At 32.9% G+C, this 25,504-nt stretch overlaps 4 protein-coding genes and 1 pseudogene across 10 annotated transcripts in view; 3 read left to right on the top strand and 2 right to left on the bottom strand.

Annotated features, from left to right (window-relative positions):
- Positions 1–4,553, top strand: part of LOC310736363 (uncharacterized protein) — a 46,513-nt gene extending 41,960 nt beyond the window's left edge. The window contains exons 2-6 of one of the 2 annotated variants that reach the window (XM_083559836.1): positions 1–17; positions 173–526; positions 693–806; positions 1,688–1,728; positions 3,786–4,553. The exon at positions 1–17 is cut by the window's left edge and continues 340 nt beyond it. In XM_083559836.1, coding sequence (XP_083415962.1) covers positions 1–17; positions 173–526; positions 693–806; positions 1,688–1,728; positions 3,786–3,902 — 643 coding nt within the window. In that variant the 3' untranslated portion in view covers positions 3,903–4,553. The remainder of the gene's footprint in view (positions 18–172; positions 527–692; positions 807–1,687; positions 1,729–3,785) is intronic. The other variant, XM_083559837.1, reaches the window with a different exon arrangement.
- The window catches only part of LOC310736375 (uncharacterized protein), a 33,159-nt gene extending 10,290 nt beyond the window's left edge, over positions 1–22,869 (bottom strand). For 2 of the 4 annotated variants that reach the window (XM_083559856.1, XM_083559857.1), the window contains exon 1: positions 22,782–22,869. In XM_083559856.1, the coding sequence (XP_083415982.1) occupies positions 22,782–22,785 (4 nt within the window). In that variant the 5' untranslated portion in view covers positions 22,786–22,869. Of the gene's footprint in view, positions 1–19,519; positions 19,608–21,238; positions 21,430–21,707; positions 21,746–21,821; positions 21,915–22,235; positions 22,613–22,781 lie in introns of those variants that run through there. The other 2 variants (XR_014536524.1, XM_083559854.1) reach the window with 2 other exon arrangements.
- Positions 5,134–8,280, top strand: LOC310737417 (annotated as a pseudogene). Its single transcript, XR_014538193.1, has 5 exons — positions 5,134–5,200; positions 5,705–6,066; positions 6,877–7,215; positions 7,343–7,456; positions 8,237–8,280. The product of XR_014538193.1 is annotated as an uncharacterized misc_RNA (transcript).
- LOC310736370 (uncharacterized protein) lies at positions 8,325–16,792 on the top strand. Of its 2 annotated transcripts, XM_083559844.1 has the most exons (10): positions 8,325–8,436; positions 8,862–9,212; positions 10,086–10,415; positions 10,597–10,710; positions 10,794–10,822; positions 10,910–12,631; positions 12,815–14,226; positions 14,399–14,512; positions 14,609–14,637; positions 16,358–16,792. In XM_083559844.1, the coding sequence occupies exons 1-6, from the start codon at positions 8,385–8,387 to the stop codon at positions 11,003–11,005; spliced, it is 972 nt and encodes a 323-aa protein (XP_083415970.1). In that variant the 5' UTR covers positions 8,325–8,384; the 3' UTR covers positions 11,006–12,631; positions 12,815–14,226; positions 14,399–14,512; positions 14,609–14,637; positions 16,358–16,792. The 2 variants fall into 2 exon arrangements, with proteins under 2 accessions (XP_083415970.1, XP_083415971.1); XM_083559845.1 differs by lacking the exon at positions 14,609–14,637 and having other exon boundaries at positions 14,399–14,533.
- Positions 22,870–23,447: 578 nt separating the features above from the next.
- LOC310737430 (uncharacterized protein) lies at positions 23,448–25,043 on the bottom strand (the record flags this gene model as incomplete). The annotated part of the gene is made up of 4 exons (XM_083561758.1): positions 23,448–23,453; positions 24,048–24,091; positions 24,178–24,513; positions 24,689–25,043. Coding segments are annotated over 4 exons (741 nt in total), but the record flags the coding sequence as incomplete, so codon positions are not given.
- Between the last annotated feature and the right edge of the window lie 461 nt (positions 25,044–25,504).

Raw genomic sequence — 25,504 nt, 5'->3', positions numbered from 1 at the left:
ATTCTTGGCAGTGACAGGTAAAGAAACACCCCATATTAAATTTGCTGTTTGTTCAGAGCTCTGGAAATAACCAGTTTATAGCCATATTACATACAAGACTTGTAAGACGTGTATTTATCCTTATACAGATTATATAAGAAAAGTATCTCACATTATTTATTCCCCTGAGTAGGAGATAAAGATGTAAAAGTGGCAGTGTTCCAGAGCAGTGTATCAGACTCGGTTCATGCAGGAACATCAGTGACTCTGCAGTGTTCGGTTCTCTCTGAGAGCAGAGCAGCAGAACTCCAAGTGCTCTGGTTCAGAGCTGCTCCATCACAATCCCATCCTCAAATCATTTACACTCATCACAACAGCAGCCTTCAGTGTGAGAGCGAATCTTCTACACACACCTGTGTGTACAACTTGTCCAAGAACATCTTCAGCCTTAATGATACTGGTACTTACTACTGCGCTGTGGCCCTGTGTGGGAAGATCATTTTTGGGAACGGAACACGAGTACAGCTGGAGGATGTTCTAAATTCTGGTTGGTTAAAAATGTTATTTGTGGTTTTAGCAAAATAAATTTCAATGCAATTCATGTGTGTGGTTGTGCATGTGCATTCACTTTCTCAGAGTAAAACTATATAATAGAGATTTTTAATAGATTTAATATCGATATTACTGTCTGTCATGTTTTTCTTCATTTACAGTAGCACCTGTGGATCGGGTAGTGATGTATCTCGCTGTAGCATTGGGGGCGTGCTTGCTTGTGATTGTTTTTTATATTATAACATGTAAATGGAGGAACTGTGAACATATCAGTGGTGAGTCTTCAGTAAAATTTACTAGTATTCATTTGTATAAGAGTGTTGGCCTGGGAAAACTTTGATAATTATACCTGTTTTACATTTTCCACATTTCATTCTGATCATAAATCAATTGGTAGAAGTGGTAGAACCCTAACCTAACCCTAGCTCAGTCTCAGTGGTTAGGGCTTACTGATTGGAAGGTCAGGAATTTAAACCTCATTATCACCAATGGGGCCAATCTTGGGCACTTGAGCCATGCTCTTAACCATCTGTGCTCCAGAGGCACCGTATCAAGGCTGACCTTGTGCTCTGACCCTGGATTGCTGGAATATGCAAAGGGAGAATTTCACTGTTCTGTAATGTAAATATAACACGCCACATTTATTTAATCATTTTCCTGTATTCATATATGCATTTTACATTTGGAAACCACTAACCACTAAGTTCCCAATGTATTTCTCATGCATCCCAAAACATTTTTTTTTGTTTGTTTCTTCCAAAAAAATCTAAAGAGTGAATATATTTAATGGTTTTAATTCAATTCCACTGAAATACGCAAATACGCTGATTGTCTTAAAACCAATGCTTTATAATAATAAATATTTATGTCATTTATCAGTGCATACAATATAAAAATATTAACATGAAGATTATAATTTTTTATCTGCCTTTATTTACAGCCAGGAGCATTTCTTTTGTTAAAATGGCCTCTTATTTATGCAATTTCTACAATTTATATGGTTTTAAACAAAGTCTATGTCTACTATTAGCAAATAATAAATAATTTGACATTGTTACCAAACCCTATAACTTTTAAGCCACAGTAATAATTTGAATAAACAATAGTTTAAATTAAATCTGGATATTTGGATCTAACTATGAACGTTTTCTTGCAGTGAGAGCTGAAGAGATGTCAGTACAGAAAACATCAAGTCAGGTAACTAACACTGAGTACACACATTATTATTATTATTATTATTATTATTATTATTATTATTATTATTATTATTATTATTATTATTATTATTATTATTATTATTATTATTATTATTATTAGCACCAGTCCACATTAACAATGCTTTATTTGAGTTAAAACACTACACTTTCCATCAGTCAATGCAGCAAGCCATATGTGTTTCTCGAACGTGTTTTCACCACCAACTCGTCACATATGTTTGTCAGTATCCCTTGGCCTCACTTATTGATGCTTTGGGTCCCCCCCTTGGTGTCATTTTGAAACATGCAGGGATTCCCATAGAACTCTGAACCCAAGCCTGAGGTGTTTTAACGTTTTATGTAAGCAGACTGCCCCCTAGGTTATATTTATGTGGTATACAACTGATTTTTATTTTTTAAAAATTTACTTGCTGTCTGATATCAGAGTGCCATCTGCGAAACAGAGTTCAGCAATCCGTTTTTACGCCCAAATAACCCCAACCCATTCTCACTAACCTTAACCCTAACCCCAACCCATTCTCACTAACCTTAACCCTAACCCCAACCCATTCTCACTAACCTTAACCCTAACCCCAACCCATTCTCACTAACCCTTACCCTTACCGTAACCCATTCTCACTAACCTTAACCCTAACCCCAACCCATTCTCACTAGCCTTAACCCTAACCCCAACCCATTCTCACCAACCTTAACCCTAACCCCAACCCATTCTCACTAACCTTAACCCTAACCCCAACCCATTCTCACTAGCCTTAACCCTAACCCCAACCCATTCTCACCAACCTTAACCCTAACCCCAACCCATTCTCACTAACCTTAACCCTAACCCCAACCCATTCTCACTAGCCTTAACCCTAACCCCAACCCATTCTCACTAACCCTTACCCTTACCGTAACCCATTCTCACTAACCTTAACCCTAACCCCAACCCATTCTCATCAACCTTAACCCTAACCCCAACCCATTCTCATCAACCTTAACCCTAACCCCAACCCATTCTCACCAACCTTAACCCTAACCCCAACCCATTCTCACCAACCTTAACCCTAACCCCAACCCATTCTCACCAACCTTAACCCTAACCCCAACCCATTCTCACCAACCTTAACCCTAACCCCAACCCATTTTCACTAACCCTTACCCTTACCGTAACCCATTCTCACTAGCAATTACCCTAACCCCAACCCATTCTCACCAAACCTTATCCTTACCCTTTCCCTAACCTGTTCTTACTAACCTCAAACCTAACCCTAACCTGTTCTCACTAACCCTTACCCCATAACCTAACCCCAACCCATTCTCACTAGCCCTTACTCTTACCCTTACCCTTACTCTTACCCTTACCCTTACCCTTACCCTTACCCTTACCCTTACCCTTACCCCAACCCATTCTCACTAACCTTAACCTTAACCCTAACCCATTCTCACTAACCCTAACCCATTCTCACTAACCCTAAAACATTTTTCACTTACCTTAAACCTCAAGTGAACCCTAACCCTAAACTTAACCCTAACCAGTTCTCACTAACTCTAACCCTAACCTGTGTCTCACTAACCCTAACCCTAACCCTAACCCTAACCCTAACCCTAACCCTAACCCTAACCCTAACCCTAACCCTAACCCATTCTTAGTAGTGCGTATCCTTACCCTTACCCTGTTCTCAATAACCCTTAAACATTTCTTACTTACCCTAACCCTGACCCTAACCCCAACCCGTTCTCACTAACCCTAACCCTAAACCTTTCTCACTTACCCTAAACCTAACACTAGCACGTTACAGGACACACGCTCATTGAAACTATATGTATTTTATCCTCTCTTTAACACAGAGCTCAGTGAGTATTAGAGGGATAAGTTTAATTCTAAAAAAAGTCATATTAGTTTCAAATAAAACACTACATAATCTACTACAATAATCTACTTCAGTACAAATATCTAATCAAGCAAAACTAGGTGAAATGATGTATTGCACTTATATTTCCATCAATAATCTCAATCTTTAATTGAAAATGAATCTTTCCTATCCGTTCCCACAGAGCCGTGATGCAGCAGAGCTGAATTTTGCTGCCTCAAACATCAATAAAAGAAGTGGAAAGAGAGAACGAGCTCATGATAATGTGTATACTGAAGTGATTTACTCTACTGTTTCATAGATCATATGTTTACTCCATGTTCTTCTTTGTCTCTTTCATGTTCTTTCCCAAAAAAACATGTCAATCAGTAAATTTAATAATAATATAATAATATAATGTCTGTGTGTGTTAATGACTGTGAATGACTGCATGTACATGGTTCCCTGTAATGGACTAACATCCTGTCTAGGCTGTACATTTAGTTTAGTTATCTGTCAGCTTTGTTGGATGAATCTGAGGGATGTGCTGGAGAAATAGGACAAGACGATTCCATGAAGCTCCACATCACAATTTACAGGACTACAAGGATCTGCTGGTAAAATCTTGGTGCTACAGTATATACCATAACATACGTTTAGAGGTCTTGTTGAGTCCAGGCCTTGTGGTGGCACAAAGAGATCTTACACAATAGTACTTATGTGGTTATAATGTTCCATTTCATTGGTGTACATGTTCATTAAAACATCTTCTATTACATTATATACTAACAGTCAATTTGTATAATCTCATTATATTTTCATTGATTATTAGCATTTTTATTTTTGTTTCCTGAAAATGTATATTATTAATATTATGTTCTTATATGCAACAATTAAAGAAATAAACATATTTTTTTATTTATAAAATGTTTGGTTATAAAGGCTGCCGCACTGAAAATAATTAAAATAAGAAATGCAATCCTTCTTTTTGAATTCTTTAATTTTACTGTGCACCTGAGCCTGTGTTACATATACTGCAGGTTATAAATTACTATACAGTGTGCATATTGTGTGCATGATGCACATATCTTTAACTATTAAATCTATCGATAGATCAATGAGAAGTCGTTGCTTTCTGTTTAACAAATTAGATTTCTGATCCGAAAGTTATGAGTTCAAATCCCAGTGCCTACTGTATACGATGCCACACCTGGGGCTTAGGGAAACGTTTTTACCCCTTAACTGCTCAGTTGAAGTTACATAGGCAAGGTGAATACATAGTTTTTTTTTTTTTCTCTTAAAACTTGGACTCTAATTTATATTTAGTCCTTTGTTTTTTTATTACAGCGCAGACTTTACAGTACAGAACATTTCTGTGTTGAGATTTTTCTTTGTTGTACCACAAATTCTTGTAAACGAATTTGAGTAACAAAAATAGAAACATAACAGGAAGGAAATTTAAATGTGTGGCTTGAAGCAGCCAATGAGATTATCATCTGAAACGCATAAACACCTTGTGCTGCCATCATTTAACCACTTTTTAGCAGCTCAACCTAGGTCTTATTTTATCTCTGAAAATGGCATCACTGTGGATAAATGTCATTGCTTTTTACACAATATGTGAGTTACATTATTATTTAGATTATATAATTTTTTCCTTATTAATATAGTATTTAAATCCTATTTAAAAAGTTATAACTATTCCACAGATTGTTGTATTTGGATATATACCTTTTTCTTTTTTCGCATTAATTCCATTTGCAATACTTAATTAGTTATTATTACATTTTGTTTGCAAAACTATTTAATAGATTGAATGCTGGTAAAAAAAAATTGCTAGCCTTTGATTTAAACATTTTTTTATCGCTCTTTACAATCTTTACATTAAAAAATATATATAATTAAGTTATAATAGACACAATACTACCCAAAAAAAGAAAAATAAAGTCTTCAGTTGGTGATTTCTTCTACATGCATGTTTTCTAAAATTTTGTCTATTTCAAAAGAAAGACTGCTCTATTTTTTATTATTATTTATTTTTCATTGTTATAATTTTATACATGAGTTTTCCCCCGATTTTTAATTTAATCGTCGTGCTTCATCATTCCGCAATTAATGTTCTAGCTCCAGTCCGATCTGCGGATCTTCTCCAGCCATCATTTCTCTCAGTAAAGCCTGGAGAACATGTTACTCTTGTATGTCCGTTCGGAGATAATCACCGGACTGAAAGTGTGATTTGGTACCAGCAAAGGTTTGGAGAGATGCCTCAAAAAGTCGGGGAAAGATTAGCGTATAAGGAGATAAAGATATATAAAAGATTTCCCCAGCGTTCGAGAGGTCAGGATTTACACTGAAGAGGAGTGAACACGGCATTTCTCTAAAAATTCCACAAGTGAATAGAGATCATGGAGGACTTTACTACTGTGAACGATTTTTTAACTTGGAGAACGTTACCTTATCTAATGGAACCTTCTTGTCTGTGAGAGGTAATGTATTACATCATTCATTACTAATTATTAAATCCGATTTTACTGTACATTAATCCAAACACACATCCTGCATTTTATTAAAAAATCTATTAAAATATTAAAGTAATGCATTTCGAATAGATTTACCTTCCTGGATTATTCACTACTTTGTACTTTGTATATAAAACTTTAATACTGTTATTTGCACTATGAACTCTCACACTTTATGAACATTACTGATCTGTTATATACTTCGTATTCCTATTCAATACTCGTACTGTCTATATTGTCTAACATTGTCTGAATTGTCTTGTATAGTCTTGTCTTGTATGTTTAGTCTTGTATAGTCCAAGTTAAATGTATAGTGTTATTTATGTGTGTACTTTTAAGAGTCACTAACAGCTGTAACCAAATTCATTGTGTGTGTCAAGACGCTTGGCCAGTAAACCAGATTCTGATACTGATGCTGATAAAATGTAATGGAATCTAAAAAAGACCCTCACTGTCAGTGTACAGTATGTATATAGAGGATTTAACCAACTGGTACATAATAAATGTTTAACTGTTTTAAAATAGTTTTTAATATATAAAATTGTTAAGTGATTAAGGAAAAAGCACAGTGTTAAAATCTGCATAAAGTTCAAAACCTCGCTCATTTACTATTTTTATCTTTTTTTTCTTTCTCATTCAACAATTTCTAATTGTTATGATGCGACGTGTGGACGAGAAATAGACTTCAATGATATCAGCTTTTGAAAGTTTTCCTGCAAATTTAGGGTCAGTAAAGAGAGCATGATCTTAAGTGATGTCTATTATGCCCATGAGCAGGTGATGAAGATGTAAAAGTGTCAGTGTTCCAGAGCAGTGTATCAGACTCGGTTCCTGCAGGAGCATCAGTGACTCTGCAGTGTTCGGTTCTCTCTGAGAGCAGAGCAGCAGAACTCCAAGTGCTCTGGTTTAGAGCTGCTCCATCACAATCCCATCCTCAAATCATTTACACTCATCACAACAACAGCCTTCAGTGTAAATCTTCTACACACACCTGTGTGTACAACTTGTCCAAGAACATCTTCAGCCTCAATGATACTGGAACTTACTACTGCGCTGTGGCCCTGTGTGGGAAGATCATTTTCGGGAACGGGACACGAGTACAACTGGAGAATTGTGGTTGGTTATTTTGTGTATTTTTATTGATTTTATAAGATACAGAAATCTAAATAAATATTTATTTCCAGTTGTTAATGTTGGAAATTTATATGCAGACATTTACTTGATTTTTTTTTGTCTCACAAAGCGTCTTCTAATCCTGTAGTGATGAGTCTGGGAACAGTGTTAGTAATGTGCGGGATTTTAATTTCGGTTCAAGCTGCTTTACTGTGTAAAAGGAAAAACTCTCAGCAACACAGAGGTACGTGTTTAACATTACAGTGTCAATTTATTTATCAGTATGTTGTTTTGCATAACAATAGACTTTAAAATGAATAACCAAACCAAACAGAATAAATTGGATTTCTATAATAATCATTTCACAGTGAGGAAAGTTTGTGTTAAAACTAAGTTAAAAAATGAACAAAATGTCTCACTATGTTCTAATGAAGATTTCTGCAAAGCTTCCCATCAGACACTATTCTAGTTTCTCTTCTTGTCCTCTCCTGTGATTGATGCCTGCTTTTTTTGTCCTTCATCAATAATAAATAAAGACTGAATGGTTGCAAGTACTGCTGTTTTCTTTGCATATGTAAGAGGGGGTGGTGGTGGTGATGGTGATGGTGGTGGGGGTGGGGGTGGTGTATTCCTGTGAAAAAGGAAGTCGTATGTAACCTGTGTTAGGAAACTACAGTGCAAGCAGATTTTTTTTTTTTTTTTTTTTTTTTAGCTCTCATAGTATTTTTTAAAGTCAGAGATAAACAGTTAGATAAAAAAAAAATAAAAATCAGATTAAAAAAAAAAAAAAAAACGTTATAGAAAAAGACTGAAATTTAATGACAAAAAATATGGTTTTCTCTAATTTTCTATTAAATAATAAATAATAATTATAATAATTTAAATAATTACATTCTTGAATATTTTTACAGTATAATTTAATCCAAGCACAACAATGTTTACTACGATTACTGCAAATAAGCAAATAGTTAACAGCAATAAATTGGGACACCACTCTTTTTATATATTTTTTCCACTCATGCAGGCTTGTGGTCAAATGTGCTCCAAAAGTGTGAAGGAAACATGTGACTTGTAACTTAACCAATCAGATGGAAGTCTGAAAGTATAAAATACTTGGTGTCTATCAGTTCCTTTTTTTTTTTCTCAATGTGATAATTATTTCACCTCGGAACATGACTTTAATCTGGACAGTTCTTTTCTTATTCAACATAATACGGTTACCAGGTATTGTATTGGACCAGTCTATTAATACTTCTGTTTTTTTCTACTTGCTGTTCTTTTTCTAACTATATTTTTATCTTCTTGGTTTAATGTATTAGTTTGTGAATTGTGAATAGAATGGAATTTATTATTATTTTTTTTTATTTCAAAAAAGTTGCTTTTAGACATTTTAAATATTGGTGTGCTTTTGAGGAAAATATATACTTTATAAAATTGTATTGTCTATTTTATTTTTTATTATTAATCATTACTATTACCTATACAAAGAAAAGAAAAAAGATACTAAAATTCAATGTGTGTATTTTCTCCACTAACATACACCTAATTTTCCTCTCAACTGTCAACATTTTAACAAAAGACTTCACTTTTTGTTGCATTTACAGTAAGCATTTTTTTTTTTTTTTTTGTCCTGTGTTTCCTCACATTAGGTTCATTTCAAATGAATATCATCAGTCAGCCGAACTCAGTCATCACTGCTGCTTCTGGTGATAACGTGACCCTACACTGCTTTCAAGTGGATGAAGGAGGCACTGATCCCATCCTTTGGTACAAACAAGCAGCAGGACACGAGCCTTGCCTGATAGTCACGGTTCAAAAATTTGCTTTAGATCCAGTTTTTGAAGATAATTTCAAATCACCCAGGATTACCATCAAGAATTTAGAAAAAAGGTGCCATTTAAAAATTACGAACGTAGAGCCGTCAGATGAAGCCATGTATTACTGTGGATTAAAAAGTTTTGCAATAAAGTTTGGAAAGGGAACTTATTTATCAGTAAGAGGTGAGAATTTATCTATAACCAGCATTTATTATACAAAATGATGTTTTATTTGCACTGTGATTATTATATTTGTAAATGATTTAATTAATTGTGTTTAAAAGATTTAATTATATATTTTTTTATGTATATGTAGATTCTTTTATATAATATTAGTCATAGTCATCTTTAATTATCTTACATACAATATATTTAGAAATTGGCATTAATTTACAAGAAATTCATGCATGACGTTATCATAGGAGGGAGCAATTTCTGAAAAATTCATTTTAATGATAAAATGTATCAAATTCTTTGCAGATCTAAAATTTTCCTAAAAATACAAAAATATAGTCTACATATATTCATTATTTATATACAAATACCTACATACATACGCACACTAATATATACTTATATACAGTATATTGCCAAAAGTATGGGGTCACAAAGTCATAAGTATGGTATGTGATTTTTGAGCATTGCAGTTCACATTTCCCATTGCCATGCTGGAACAGATTCGGGTTTCCAACTTCAAGTGGAAACTTGTATTAGAGCAAATCTAAAGACGTCCTGTACAATTGAGTCCCTCCAGCTTTGTGGTAACAGTTTGGAAAAACACCACATATACCACGAAAGGTCAGGTGTCCCAATACTTTGGCAATACAATGTATATTATACTGTATATACAAGTACAAGTGTTCTGTAGTGTAATATTTGCCGTGGGCTTTTTGGAGAAGTCAGTATCAGTCACTGAAGGTAGTTATTTGATGGCGCTTGTTTTATCTAATTAAATTATCCACATAAAGATTAAAAAATAATGTAAAGCTCAGTGTTTTACTTTACTAGCTGGATGTTGAATCTAATATAAAGCGCTAATTATATTACATTGTGCAGGTAAACCAGATTTAGGGGTATCAGTGTTCCAGAGCAGTGTGTCGGACTCGGTTCCTGCAGGAGCATCAGTGACTCTGCAGTGTTCGGTTCTCTCTGAGAGCAGAGCAGCAGAACTCCAAGTGCTCTGGTTCAGAGCTGCTCCTTCACAATCCCATCCTCAAATCATTTACACTCATCACAACAGCAGCCTTCAGTGTGAATCTTCTACACACACCTGTGTGTACAACTTGTCCAAGAACATCTTCAGCCTCAGTGATACTGGTACTTACTACTGCGCTGTGGTCCTGTGTGGGAAGATCATTTTCGGGAACGGGACACGAGTACAGCTGGGTGAGAAGAACCCTGTTTACTTATTTTTTTAATATTTACAGCCAATAATATTTTGTTAAACATTGTTAATAAGGTACATTTATTTTATATTTATATAATATTTTTATATTTATAACTTACATATAAATATAATTATATAATATAAGTATATATAATAATTATTATTGCTTTTGTGCTACAGAAAAATCTGTGGATCCTGTAGTGATCTTCCTCTCTTTAGCTTTGGGAGTGTGTGTGCTTATTCTCTTTACTCACATCATAACCTGTAAATGGAGGAACTGTGAATGTGGCAGTGGTGAGTTTACATGAAGATTGTGCATCTAAAATTTTAATCATGTTCCTTTAATAAATCTTAATGCAATATGATTTGATCCACAGTAAGATTTCATCCTGATTCTCCCAATAAGGTAAATAACCTTAAAATGTAAAAAAAAAACACTATAACAGTAATAAATGCAACTCTGACAATGAACACTTTATGTTGATTCCCGCAGGGTCGTTCTACTGCCGATCTCTATTTCTTACTGCCGAAGAAAAACACATCTCAGGACAGTGTGTATTCTGAAGTGGTGTACTCCTCTTTTAATTAGGAGATAATACTAATGATTTATATTAAGCGTGATATATTAGGCGTGCACTCAGAATCTTACGCTGTTTCTTAAATGCATTCCTTTTTTCTAGCTGTATGTAAAATAATTAAATGGTTTGATGCCAAATAGAGGAAGCACATGCCCCCAAAAAGTGAATAATTATATTATAAAGATTGCAACAATCTTATGTCAAGTATAGAGTAACAAATTTCATCTAAAAATTTCGAATGTAGAGCGACTTAAATGTCAAATAAATTTCTACAATAAATATTGTGTGTAATCATTTTACTGGATTCTTCTGACTAGGTTTTATTATGGTATTGTTATATTTAATTGCTTTACATATATAATCATTATTTTTATGCTACAGTAAAATCAGTGGATCCTGTAGTGATCTGCTTTGCTTTAGCTTTGGGAGTGTGTGTGCTTTTAAATTTCACTTTGCTTAAAATAAGTACAATAAAGTCAAAATGACACTATAATAACAAAGATATATGTAAATCAGCACTACAGTATTAAACAGTAGTTATTTACAGTCATAGAATTAATTTAGAACTACTGGATGTCTCCTCTACTACATTGTACTTTTAATATTGAACTGATTAGATTTTGGTATACATCAAACAAGGTCAAAGGAAGGTCAAATGTCACAAAACATTAATTGAACAGCTTCCTTTGTGTATAATTTAAGGATATTTCAGGTATGCACACCCTAGTACAACTAAACTTGCTGCCAGCTTAAAGGGAAATGTTGATTTTAAAAAGGACACCATGTGCATTTTTTGTAGCTGTAGCTTTAGGGAGGAGAAACTCACAGGAAATGTGTGATGTCAGAATCTCATTTCATACTTGGACTTGAGAGGGTGTGAGCTCAGTTTGAATTTTACCAGCATATCAAGAAGACATGCAGCACAGAGACCTAATAATGCTGATGTGGACTAAAGGAGTGCTTCTTAATAAATGTGGTAAGTGCACACGTTTTCAAATTTCTAATCAAATCCAGAATTTCAATCAAAAGCTAATAAACAAGATGAAAACCAAAAAAAAAAAATTCCTGGATGTCTGAAATTTGAGTAACTAACTGTATATATTATTTATACAGTAGCAAATAGACATCTTTATGCCCAAATTTCCCCCAAATGCTTTCTCAGATTTTTCAATCATTTGTTTGACATATTTGTATAAATGCATTTGCCTGATATGTTTATTTTTTCAATTTGTTTACAAGAGTTGTAGTTTAAATCGTATTGATTTTACAGATATTCTATCTTGAATCAGTGAATTGCAATGCAGTACAAATCTGAGATTTGGAATCGTTATCAATGTGTGGCAAATGCAGTCATGTAAAAATTGCCTTTATTTATAATATACAAAGTAACAGATTTCCGTGCTGTTTTGTGAAAAAAAAATGGATTTGTTTATATTAATTGTTCTCTGGATCGTCACACTGCAGTAGTTCCTGCACAAACCAAAGTCGTCCATCAGCCAAACGCGGTGATCGCTGCTTCTGCTGGTGAAGAAGTGACTCTACAGTGTTTTCTGCTGGACGAACAAAACACAGATCCCATCGTTTGGTACAAGCAAGCAGCAGGACTCGAGCCTTCTTTAGTGGCCGTAGTACAGAAAGTACAGGATCCCATTTACAACAAGGAATTAAATTCCACAAGGTTCCGAATCGAGAAAGAAAACAAAAGCTGTAATTTGAGAATAATCAACATGGAAGCGTCAGACGAGGCCGTGTATTACTGCGGCGTGATCACATTTTACACGGTGTTTGCGAAAGGAACTTTTTTATCAGTAAAAATTAAGTAATTACAGTTACAAATCTTAACATTTTGAAGTGAGGTCTATAAGCATCTCTTAACGTTGGATCTTGGAGAATGCGGCAAAATAATGCATTTACTGTACATGAAGAGACAAAACCCATTATCTTTTCACGGCTCTTTGTAAAAAAGTACAGCTTCAATAACACCAGATTGGCAATAGCATTAAAAGGTGACTCTATATAAGGATATGTACAATATGGACAAAGTTGTTTGAGAAACAGCATTTAGAGCATTTCATGGTTTGACCTTGCACTAAATTGCGCAGTGGCAAATCCCTCAGATGCAGTGTATAGCAAATAAACATTATATTAGTGGTGTACACGCATTTGTACTGAAATATTTCGGTACAGTGCTTTCGGTTCAGTACACGTATGCAATCATTTGTACGTGCGTAATCTCTCATGAAAGTATAAAGTAGCGGACCGCAATTTAGTTTATTCTCCGCTCACACAGTTTTTTCTTTTTTAAACTTGAAAACATACACAACAATGCCAGAGGCATAAAAAGAAGCTAAAGTTAGCACAGTGTCACTCTGTCTGGAAATAATATAACATTTGTTTTGCGCATGCATGAAAACGCTAAATAATCAATAGGGATTCAAGATAAAAAGCTTTTTTTTTTTTACTTTTCATTTCACTGCATTCCTGCATATAACTGTTTGTGACGAGAAAAAAATAAACTAGCTTACACTAGTGCTATTGATTATTTAGCATTTTATGTCCAGCTTAAAGAATTTCTCTCAAAAGGAAATCCTGACATATCGGGGGAGTAAATGAATGAAGACATTTGTTAAAGTCTGCTAAAATACATAGAACAGTTAAGTAGATAATTTCTTTAGAAAAATAAATACAAAAAACAGGGTCTTACAAATTTAATTTCATTTTTTTACATTTTTTATTTTAATCGATTTATTTGATTACTCAATATAATTAATATAATAAAAAAGTGTATTTCATTAATTTGATTTAATTATTCTAAAATATTATTTTATGTATAATTTAATTAACCACTCCTATTATATACATATATAACCTTTCTCTAACCTCTCTTTATTCCCCTGAGCAGGTGATGAAGATGTAAAAGTGTCACTGTTCCAGAGCAGTGTGTCAGACTCGGTTCCTGCAGGAGCATCAGTGACTCTGCAGTGTTCGGTTCTCTCTGAGAGCAGAGCAGCAGAACTCCAAGTGCTCTGGTTCAGAGCTGCTCCATCACAATCCCATCCTCAAATCATTTACACTCATCACAACAGCAGCCTTCAGTGTGAATCTTCTACACACACCTGTGTGTACAACTTGTCCAAGAACATCTTCAGCCTCAATGATACTGGTACTTACTACTGCGCTGTGGTCCTGTGTGGGAAGATCATTTTCGGGAACGGAACACGAGTGCAGCTGGGTAAGAAGAACCTAATTTACAGTTTTCTCACAGTTGACAGTATTATATAAATATTTAGAGCAATTAATATTTTTGTAAAGAATGTTGTGATCAGAGAAATGTATAGTGATAATCATTTGAATTACCTACATATATGTATATAATCCTGATTGTTTTTGTTTTTGTGCTACAGAAAAATCTGTGGATCCTGTAGTGATCTTCCTCTCTTTAGCTTTGGGAGTGTGTTTGTTTATTATCTTTACTCACATCATAACCTGTAAATGGAGGAACTGTGAAGGCGGCAGTTGTGAGTTTACATGAAAAGTATGTATCTAAATATTATATCATATACCTTTACCTTTATATCTTTTTGAATTCTAATGTAATTTGTTTTGCTCTACAGTGAGATCTCATCACGGTTCTGCTAACCAGGTATATAACTAAACATCTAAAAAAAAAAAACCCAAAAAAAGGTGACGAACTTCGACGAACAATAAAAAACTAAATAAAAAAACAATCTTAGAAAATCAAAATTTTTCTATGAAAAATATTCAAAATCCACGCACGTTAAGTAGATTTGACAACACCACAAAGAGTGTAAGTATGACTGGTAGGCATGCATTGTGGGTATCAGAGAATTAATTGGCGTGACCTCGCATAGTTCATGCGTGTTTAGAGTGATCTTGTGCGTTCTCTTATTTTGTAAAGTGATTTTACACTTTGCTGCTTTATTTACTGTCAGAACGCATTATAGTCACTCTTCTCAACTTACCATCTGATGGATATACAACCGGTTTTACTACGTCATAAGCTGGGGTCTACCTGTATATATCCAAAAATATTAGGTCACCTGTCCTTTCCTGGTATATGTGGTTCTTTTCCAAACTGTTTCCACAAAGCTGCAGGCACTCAATTGTACAGTCTTTAGATGCGGAATAATACAATTTTGCATTCACTTAAACTTGGAAACCCGAAACTGTTCCAGCATGGCAATGCCCCTGTGCACAAAGTGAGATCCTTGAAGATCTGGTTTAAATGCTTTGGAGATGAAGATTGGAAATAATTGTGAAATGCAATGCTCAAAAATCACAAACCGTACTAATGACCAGGTGACCCAATAGATTTGGCAATATTGTGTGTATATATTAATAATAACATTATTATTATTATTATTATTATTATTATTATTATTATTATTATTATTATTATTATTATTATTATTATTATTTATATTATTTATATTATTATTATTATTATTATTATTGTTATTATTATTATCTATATTATCTATATTATTATTATTATTAATTATTATTATTATTATTATTATTGTTATTATTATTATCTATATTATCTATATTATTATTATTATTAATTATTATTATTATTATTATTATTGTTATTATTATTATTATTATTATTATTATTATTATTATTATCTATATTATTATTATTATTATTATTATTATTATTATTATTATTATTATTATTACTATCTATATTATTATTATTATTATTATTATTATTATTATTATTATTATTATTATTATTATTATTATCTATATTATTATTATTATTATTATTATTATTATTGTTATTATTATTATTATTATTATTATTATTATTACTATCTATATTATTATTATTATTATTATAATTATTATTATTATTATTATTATTACTATCTATATTATTATTATTATTATTATTATTATTATTATTATTATTATTATTATTATTATTATTATTATTATTACTATCTATATTATTATTATTATTATTATTATTATTATTATTATTATTATTATTATTATTATTATTATTATTATCTATATTATTATTGTTATTATTATTATTATTATTAATATTATTATTATTATCTATATTTTCTATATTATTATTATTATTATTATTATTATTATTATTATTAATATTATTATTATTATCTATATTTTCTATATTATTATTATTATTATTATTATTATTATTATTATTATTATTATTTATATTATTGTTATTATTATTGTTATTATTATTTTTATTTATATTATTATTATTATTATTATTATTATTATTATTATTATTATTATTATTATTATTATTACATTAACAACTTGTAATTTTGACAAAAAAATAATGTTGATTCCCACAGGTTCGTTCTGCTGCCAATCTCTATTTCTCTGCTTTACATTTTAACGAGAGGAAACTCAGACCTCAAGACAGTGTGTATTCTGAAGTGATGTACTCCTCTTTTGCTTAGAAAATGTTTCAGCCAGGCTTTATATTAAGTATGACGTTACTGCACTCAGTGTCTCGCTTTGTTTCATGATTGCATTGTTCAGTGAATCTAGAGCAAATGTTACATGTAGTTTTGCTTTGTTTCTTGCCGTATGTGAAAAAAACTCAGTGGTCAAACAGAGCTTAATCATTTGTAAGTAAAAGTAAAAATCAAAAATTTTAAAGATATCAAACTACAGAAAATAGTTATTAAGAACATAGTTACAGTCTCATGCCAAAGGTAGAGACACAAAGTGCACTATACAGAATGTCTGTAATTACTGCAATAAATATTGTGTTTTAACACGTATGATCATTTTAATGGATTTTACGCATCCTGGAAAACTCCTGTCAGTATCAAAGCACCTGCTATATTTTATGACTGATTAGGTTGTAATAATAGTGTAAATCATCCATTTAAATTACCTTTACTAAAAGGCAGAAACATGTGACTACACCTAATTATTTAGATAAATAACATTGGGTCATATGTTTACAGTAAACACTACAGATTTAGTAATGTGATATCAGTGCTATAGGTTGAAAAGTGCATTGTTTCCTTCTTTTACAATATAAAACATGGTGTAAGCAACAGAATTTAGAGGTTTAAATGATCTGATGTTGGACAGAATTCGGTATGATGAACAAATTCCTAAAATTTTGGGGTGAACAGTTATCTTAAGGGTCTCGTTTTCATATTTTAATTTTAAACATGAATGTAACTGTGTTAGTGCATCAGTCAATATCAGTCAAGAAAATCTATATATTTCACACTATGCACACTGTAGAAACACTGCGTTTACAGTATAACACATGATTGTCAGTGTCCTCACACTAGAGCCTGAAACACAAGCACAGAGGTGGTTGGATAAAACAAGCCCCGCCCCCAGATGATGTCAATGCCACAGTGCTTGCCATAAGGACAACCCACATCCTTCTTGAAAACTCACAAGCAATGCAACTATAGTTCTTGTTCAAACTCAGAATTATGTTAAACAATATGTATTTATTATATTTTGAATGAAATTACTTTAAATGATTTGCATATTCAGCAAAGATCATACTGAAGTGTAACACAGACAAGGTTATTAATGGGGAACTCAAAGAAAACAAGACGCTTTAAACAGTGTACTGGTGTAAAATAATTTACTTAAAGGTAAATGTTTTTATTAAAGTCATATATTCATGTAATTACAAATTTCTAATAATCATTTATCATACAGTAATTATGCGGGGAAAATATACATTTTCCTGTAGTTCAAAATTTTTTAAACAACACACATTTTTGTGTGTAGAAATGTAAGATGTATGACTTATATGTTACATCTTAGAAATTTTCACATCGGAGTACACACACTCAGCTGAAGGGCCGGTTCCTCTTTTTCCAGCTTTGCCTTTTCTCTTAGAGAATTGTAAAGCAGCATAATTCTGTGTTTCACCTGCGTCAGATATCTAATAAAAAATAAATAAAATAAAATAAAAAATCTAAACAAATTATATCTATCTGAAAGTAACAGCTCTATAATATGTATAAAATAAGTAACTGTACCACACACACACACACACACACACACACACACACACACACACACACACACACACACACACACACACACACACACACATTTCAACAAAAAACAAAGAACAGCATCAAAACCAAGAACATTTGGACTGTTGTGTACATTTGAGCAAAATAATTATGAATTATTACAGCATATTAAAAGAGAAGGTTAATAACAGAGTATAATAGAGAGAAACTATATAGAAAAAAAATCTTTATTCAGCATCAATAATAAGCGTATTACTATATATGAATTGTTGCACACGTACTGTACCTGTCTTAAATCTGAAGAAGTTTCTAAAGAAGTGTTTCCTATTAACACAGAAATACACTTAATGTTTAATAAAAATTTAAGCAACTTTTATTATTGTCTGATGAGTAAAGCACTTACTCTGATCACATGTTCTTCTCCTCACCAGGAAATAAATGAGACAGAACATCAAAAGTGCACACAAACCCAAAGCCGTTCCTAAACCGAGCACCGTCCAATAACAGAGATCTGACCATTTCACCAGGTTATTAGTACAAATGATTTAATATGCAAATTACGCTTTGCGTTTTTTTATAAAGAATTTATCAAATAAAAATGAAATCATTCTACCTGTTTTTTCATGCGTGTTATTTGGGTTGCCATGCATTTTTGTTTCAAACACCACTGAATTATCAGACAAAGTCGGTTTAGATGTTTCTGGTGTAACTGCAACAGCATCATCTATAAATATTCAGTATAAATAAATGATTTAGTAAAAGTCTGTATCTCACTACATTGAGCAGGTGATCAGTAAAACTTGCAGTCTTACCTCTGATTTTTACATAAGTCCCATCTCCAAACACAATGTCAGGTGATGTCAGGGCACAGTAGTACACGGCTTCATCAGACTGAATGATGTTTAAAATGGTCAGACTGAAACAGTTTGAAGATCTTTGAATTTGAAAACGAGTCTTTTGGAATCCATTATAAAATGATTCTCCATCATTTTTGTGGAATTTAACTAAAATCCAAGGGTTTTTTTTTATTTGGTTGCACAAACAGATTCATTAAGCTACTTTTATGATTATAAAAACAACATTGTAGAGTAGCCGAGGATCCGATATCCACCTCAAGCTCTTTATCACGCTGATAAACCTTTGGCTCTGTGAAGGATTGTGCAGAAACACAGCGTCTATCAGGTTTTTCTGTATCTAGAAAAAAAAATAAACATAGTAATGAATGCAAATTAAATTTGATCAAAGACTTTTGAAAGTAAAGTCAACAAGAAGAAGCACAAAATCCAGCAGCTCCATAGAAAAAAAAATTCTTAGACTGAATAGAATAGAAGCAAACTGTTCAGTAAATTATTAAAAAAATAGAACCCACAAAGAACCTATGAATTAGTATTAATATCAAAAAAGTACTTTTACAATTGACCACAAAACCTTAAAGAATGCTGTCATAAATTTTATGCAAGATGGAGATAATTCACTCATATTACTTACACATGGTGCTGAAGATCAAAATTAAAATCCTGAAACCAATCATCTTTTATTTCTCAGAAATTCTACAGTGTGTGTATTATTTTTATTATCTTTATAATCTGACTGCACTTAAAGCTTAGTGTGAGTTTATATTTATACTGTAGCGTAGGTCTGTACTGAGCACGCCCAGAATATGACGTGCACAAATATATATAGTTGCTAAAAAGAAAAAGGTCATGTTTTGATGTTGCACAGAGATCATGACACAGATAGCTGAATGGAAAATGTGGTTTATTTGAACACCTTCAATAATGTCTCTTTGTTCTTTATTTTAATTGACAGGGTCGTGGGAGGCCGAGGCTCATTGATGCAGTGTGTAGTGAAGGCTGGACCGTGTGGTTCGATCCAACAGACGAGCTCCTGTAGCACAAACTGCTGAAGAAGTTCATGCTGTTAATGCTCGATGGGTCAGGAGTGTTTTGGCAGCAAAAGGGGGTCATACGCTCCAACACGCAAATATTTTTATGATAAAAACTACGTGTGAAATGTGTCTCAAAAATGTTAAAACCAGGTGTCCACTGAGTCCTTGGGTCAAGACAAGATGGGATCTTTAAGATCTAGGATTTTGTGAAAAACTTGTGATAACATTTTTTTAATTAAAATCATCTCTATGCCTGTAATTAGGCAACAAATCTAACAGTGCAGCTGTCAAACAGGAAGTTTGTACTGAATCTCATCAACAGTTCTGCAAACTGGCAAACTTGTCATATTTATGACCTTGACCTCTGGATACACAGCAAAACTTATTTCAGTGCCACCTACTGGCCAATGGGAACAATAAAATGTTTTCATCTGTCATTTTTGCTCCTCCCCAAATCCTCCCCAGTCTTTCCCAAAGTTGGCAATTTTGGCATTTTAACACCCAGCTGTGCATTTGTAAATCTAAGGTTAAATACACACACACACACACACACACACACACACACACACACACACACACACAAAACAAAACAAAACAAAACAAAACAAAACAAAACAAACAAACAAAAAAGTTATATAAATAAATTATATAATAAAAAATTATAAATAGTAAATAAATAAATAAAAAAAAAAAAAATAAAAAAAATGTATATGTGAATTTTTATAACTTTCATATTTTCTGGTGGCAGCATTTATTCTTTAGTTTTTCTCTGAATATATAAAACACACAAACACTAAAAAAATTCAACTCATAATAATAATTTCTATTAATGTTTCTTTATACTTTTTTTTTTTTTTTTTTTTTTTTTTTACAAAACTGTACTGTATAAGACTTGTACTATACTTGATAGTTTGTTTGCTTACAAGTCATCTGGAGGCCTGAACACTGGGTTTAATCAATTTGCCTGTTTTGGTGAACTGATTATTTGGACACAGCAACTGCCATTTAACAAACCATGCAGAAACATCAAGTACTCATGATGCCCAAATAAACATCTACCACCTCCTCCCAGGCCCAGACATGTGCGAGTTTGTACAAACTCTACAATACAAGAATAATAAATTCCTCATCCATAAAGCTGTTTAGTCATTTCTTCAGCTTGTTGCTTCTTTGACTTTTATTATATTTTCAATAAACACATCAGATACCAGAAGTGCACCATTTTTATTTCACTTCCTACTTGTTAGAAATCATAGAGAGATTGTTTTAATAATATATTTTTTATTAATAATGCATACTTGACAGGATAATTGGTGGAATATCAACATTACACTGCAGCATTCAATCCTGAAGCCAGCCAGCAGTTTAGTTCATAATCCTTTTTTATTAAATTTTATTACAGTTCAGCGTACATCACATCAGTGTGCACCCAGTAATCACTTCCTCCAGGTTGGGTTTTTTTCATGAACAACTGCGGAGACCCATCAGTTGAGCTGGTGGGATGAGAGAGCTAAAAAACAAATAATGCAATGGTTAAAACATAATAATGATCGATACATACAGTAGGAGCAACACTGAGCAGGTGGATCAGATTCAGCACAGCAGTGACACGATCACAGTGCTGGTGTGAGGACACGACCTCAGTGTCTCTACTGGATTGAGAAATTCTTCACCAAAATCAAAGTGTAATTAAATATAGAACATTATACCCAGAAATACATCAATATAATCATATACATAAGAATATGTTCTGAACGTTTCTACAACACAAATAGTTTTGACACACACCTGCTTTGATCTTAGACAATCTTCTACAGAAGTTTCTACTGTTTATACAGAAATACACAATTACTTATTTTGATTGAACATTAATGTGACTAAAATGTAGAGTAAAGCACTTACCTTGATCACACATTCTCCTCAGTGTGAAATATGTGAGACAGAAAACCAGACAGAAAAGTGCACACAAACCCAAAGCCGTTTCCAGACTGAACACTGTCCAGTCATTACACTGTTATTCAGTACACAGGACATTTACATTTCATAAACTTATTTAATAGGCAAATTTTGCTTTAGTAATTTATGACAATAAATAAAATGTTGAGCGTTTACATAGTTTATAGGTGAGACTGTTACTACTGCATCAGAAACATCTAATGTGTGATAATTCATGCATCATTATTGTTGAGAAAAACACAATCTGAATTTCAATACATCAATATTATTTATCTTCCAGATTAAACATGCTGATGGTAATAAAAAAAAAATATATATATTACTACATTAAACTAATAGATTCATATTCATAAATCCTACCTTTAATCTTTAAATACGTCCCATCAGCAAACACTAAGTCAGGAGATGTCAGCGCACAGTAGTACATGGCTTCATCAGACTGAGTTATGTTTTCGAAATGATCACATTGAAGCAGTTTAAATGTGTTTTTGTCTGGAAACTTCCATTCTGTAATTCAATGTTAAATGTTCGTCCAGCATTTCTGAAGACTTTGAGTATTATCTGTGGTCGTGCTCTGTTTGGTTGCTTAAACAAGGCCATCATGCCAACTGTATTTTCAGAAACACAACAGCGCAGAGTAGCCGAGTCTCCGATATCCACACTGAGCTCTTTATCAGGCTGATAAACCGGTGGCTTTGTGAGGGATTGTGCAGAAACCCAGTGTCCACCAGGTTCCACTGCATCTAGGAAAGAAACTCATTAAGTTGGGAATCTAACTGATATCATTTCATTAATTAAATGAACTGCACACAAAATCAAAAAGTAGTTTAGAAGTAATCATCCCTATAAATTATGATTGAAAAAAAAAATCATACAAGATGGAAATAATTTGCTCGTATTACTTACACATGGCACAGAAGATCAGAATTAAAATCCAGAACCTATTCAGTTTTTAATTTCATAAAAATTCTTAAAAGTCAGTGTTTGTCTCTCACTTATCAACAGAATCTGAATGCACTTTAAAGCACGGTATGAATTTATATTTACACTATAGGCAGTCTGTACTGAGCACGCCCAGGATATGCCACGTGACTGGCTGCAATAAATGAAAACAAAGATGGTGACCACACAGTGTCTCATTTAACCACATCTCACCCAGTCAATTCAAAGGGGTTTTCTCTTACACTCATGTGCAGTATGTATCCACAGCATTATATTCGTTTTATAACCTTTTTATACCACTGGGTTCTAATAAACTGAATACTGCTTTACAAATGACTGAGAACGTTGTTAAGCAATAATGTCGAAATTTGTATAATATATAGAACAAAATATGAAGACGTAAATGAGGTATATATGGGTTTCCCCAGACTGATAAACCAGACACTAAAGACCACTGCAATATTCACAATTTATCACGTTACAAGTTAAAATATAAACAGAGATCATTCTGTATTTGTGTTAAAAATTGAATAAGTGAATGTAAAACGTTGTCATTGATACTAGAAAAACTCTACTTTAGTACGATAGCTAAATATTTGTACTTTATTACTTCCATCTCTGCAAGTCTGCCTACGTCTGAAACACAACAAAAAAAAAGCACAACACATAAACCATTCAGCTGCTTGTTTCTGATCAATAAACACTACTATCAGAGCTGAAAAGTGAGGACTCTACTTGTGGTTTCAGAACACAGTTTAGATAAGACTTCCTCCTTCTCATGATTACACCTCAGACACCTCTCAGCTACAGATGCAAAAAACACAGCAGTCCATAAAATGATTCATTCTTCATTTATTATTGATGAATAAAACAACCGATCACACTGATTTATAAACAATGTTTATTGCAAAACTCTACACAGTATCATGAGGTCCTCAGATTGACGATATAAGAAATATAAACACATAAGGTTTAGTTTTATTGTGTTGATGATCAATGCATTCAGGAAACAGTGTGAGACGGGGAGTGCAGTAATATCATTTCATATTTCATAAAAAGCATCACTGTAAGATATTCTAGTCGAAAGATGAGTAAATCAGTTCAGAATACACACTGTCCTGGTTTTTTCTCTCTTTGAACTGTAAAGCAGAAAAATTGACCGCAGAACAAACCTGTGGAAATTAATATAAATCTATATAAAAAAAATAATAATAATCTATAAAAACACACACCAGCTACAGGGAGAAAGATCACTACAGGATCCACAGATTTTCCTGTACCCCAACAAACAATAACAATGATTTAACAAATCATCACTGGCTATAAATATTAGACAATGAGTAAACTGAATTCTTCTTACTGAGTTGTACTCGTGTTCCGTTCCCAAAAATGATCTTCCCACACAGGGCCACAGCGCAGTAGTAAGTACCAGTATCATTGAGGCTGAAGATGTTCTTGGACAAGTTGTACACACAGGTGTGTGTAGAAGATTCGCTCTCACACTGAAGGCTGCTGTTGTGATGAGTGTAAATGATTTGAGGATGGGATTGTGATGGAGCAGCTCTGAACCAGAGCACTTGGAGTTCTGCTGCTCTGCTCTCAGAGAGAACCGAACACTGCAGAGTCACTGATGCTCCTGCAGGAACCGAGTCTGATACACTGCTCTGGAACACTGAAACACTTACATCTGCTTTACCTGTACAGTGTGATAGAAACAGTGACCAGAATCAGCTGTCAAATATAACATTTGCTGTACTTGATCTACACTACTTCTGTATTAATGTTACATTTTATTATGTAAATTTCTCACAATTTCTTGTCAGAAGATTCCTCAATTTTTTTAATTAATCAAACTATAAAAGAAATCTTACGTTTCACTGATAAAAATGTTCCTTTTCCAAATTCTATTGAAAACTTTCTCAGTCCACAGTAATACATGGCTTCATCTGACGGTTCCACGTGCGCAATTTTCAAATGGCAGCCCAGATTTTCTTTCTCGACGCTGAATCTTGGTGACTTGAAGTCCTCCTCGAAAAAAGGATCGCTTTGAATTGAGACCACTACACAAGGCTCATGTCCGACTTTTTGCTTGTACCAAACGACGGATTCGCTGCTGTCCTCTCGCTGTTTAAAGCAGTGCAGAGTCACGTCACCACCAACATCAACAGAGATCATTGAGTTCGGTTGAATGATGTCATTTATCTGTGCAGAATCTAATCGAAAGTGTTACAGGATATAATTATTAAATTATTAACATGAGACAACGATTGTAGTAAATATAGGCATGCTAAGTGCAGCAGGTTTAATGACTTGACTTTCCAGTGTATCACTTGGGAGGTGTGTAAAGTGTGTTTGTGTGCTTGCAAATAAATGTGTATTGTGTTTTCGTATTCAAATTTCTTTTGCTCTAAACAAACAAACAAACAAACAAACAAACAAACAAACAAACAAACAAACAAACAAACAAACAAACAAACAAAAAACCATATCCTAATATTACATATCTTTAATATAAATATAACATATAACAGGAAAAGATGTGTATATAAATATATATGTGTATATACATTTACTAAAATGTATGAATAATATTGATTATTTGATGTAAATTAATAATAACATTTCCTTTTTGCTACTATATAAACCTTTCAATACATTTTAGTTTTTTGAGTTTCACTCGATAGATT

This window comes from Silurus aristotelis (assembly GCF_946808225.1).
Source record: "Silurus aristotelis genome assembly, chromosome: 14".
NCBI classification, from domain to species: Eukaryota; Metazoa; Chordata; class Actinopteri; order Siluriformes; family Siluridae; genus Silurus; species Silurus aristotelis.
The sequence above is the reverse complement of the archived record's forward strand: the minus strand, read 5'-3'. Positions and strand labels throughout refer to the sequence as shown.

Coding starts and splice junctions, on each gene's coding strand:
- LOC310736370 (XM_083559844.1), top strand. CDS start 8,385: ATGACTTTAATCTGGACAGTTCTTTTCTTATTCAACATAATACGGTTA. Junction 9,213..10,085: donor AACTTATTTATCAGTAAGAG/GTGAGAATTTAT, acceptor TACATTGTGCAG/GTAAACCAGATTTAGGGGTA. Junction 10,416..10,596: donor CGGGACACGAGTACAGCTGG/GTGAGAAGAACC, acceptor TTTGTGCTACAG/AAAAATCTGTGGATCCTGTA.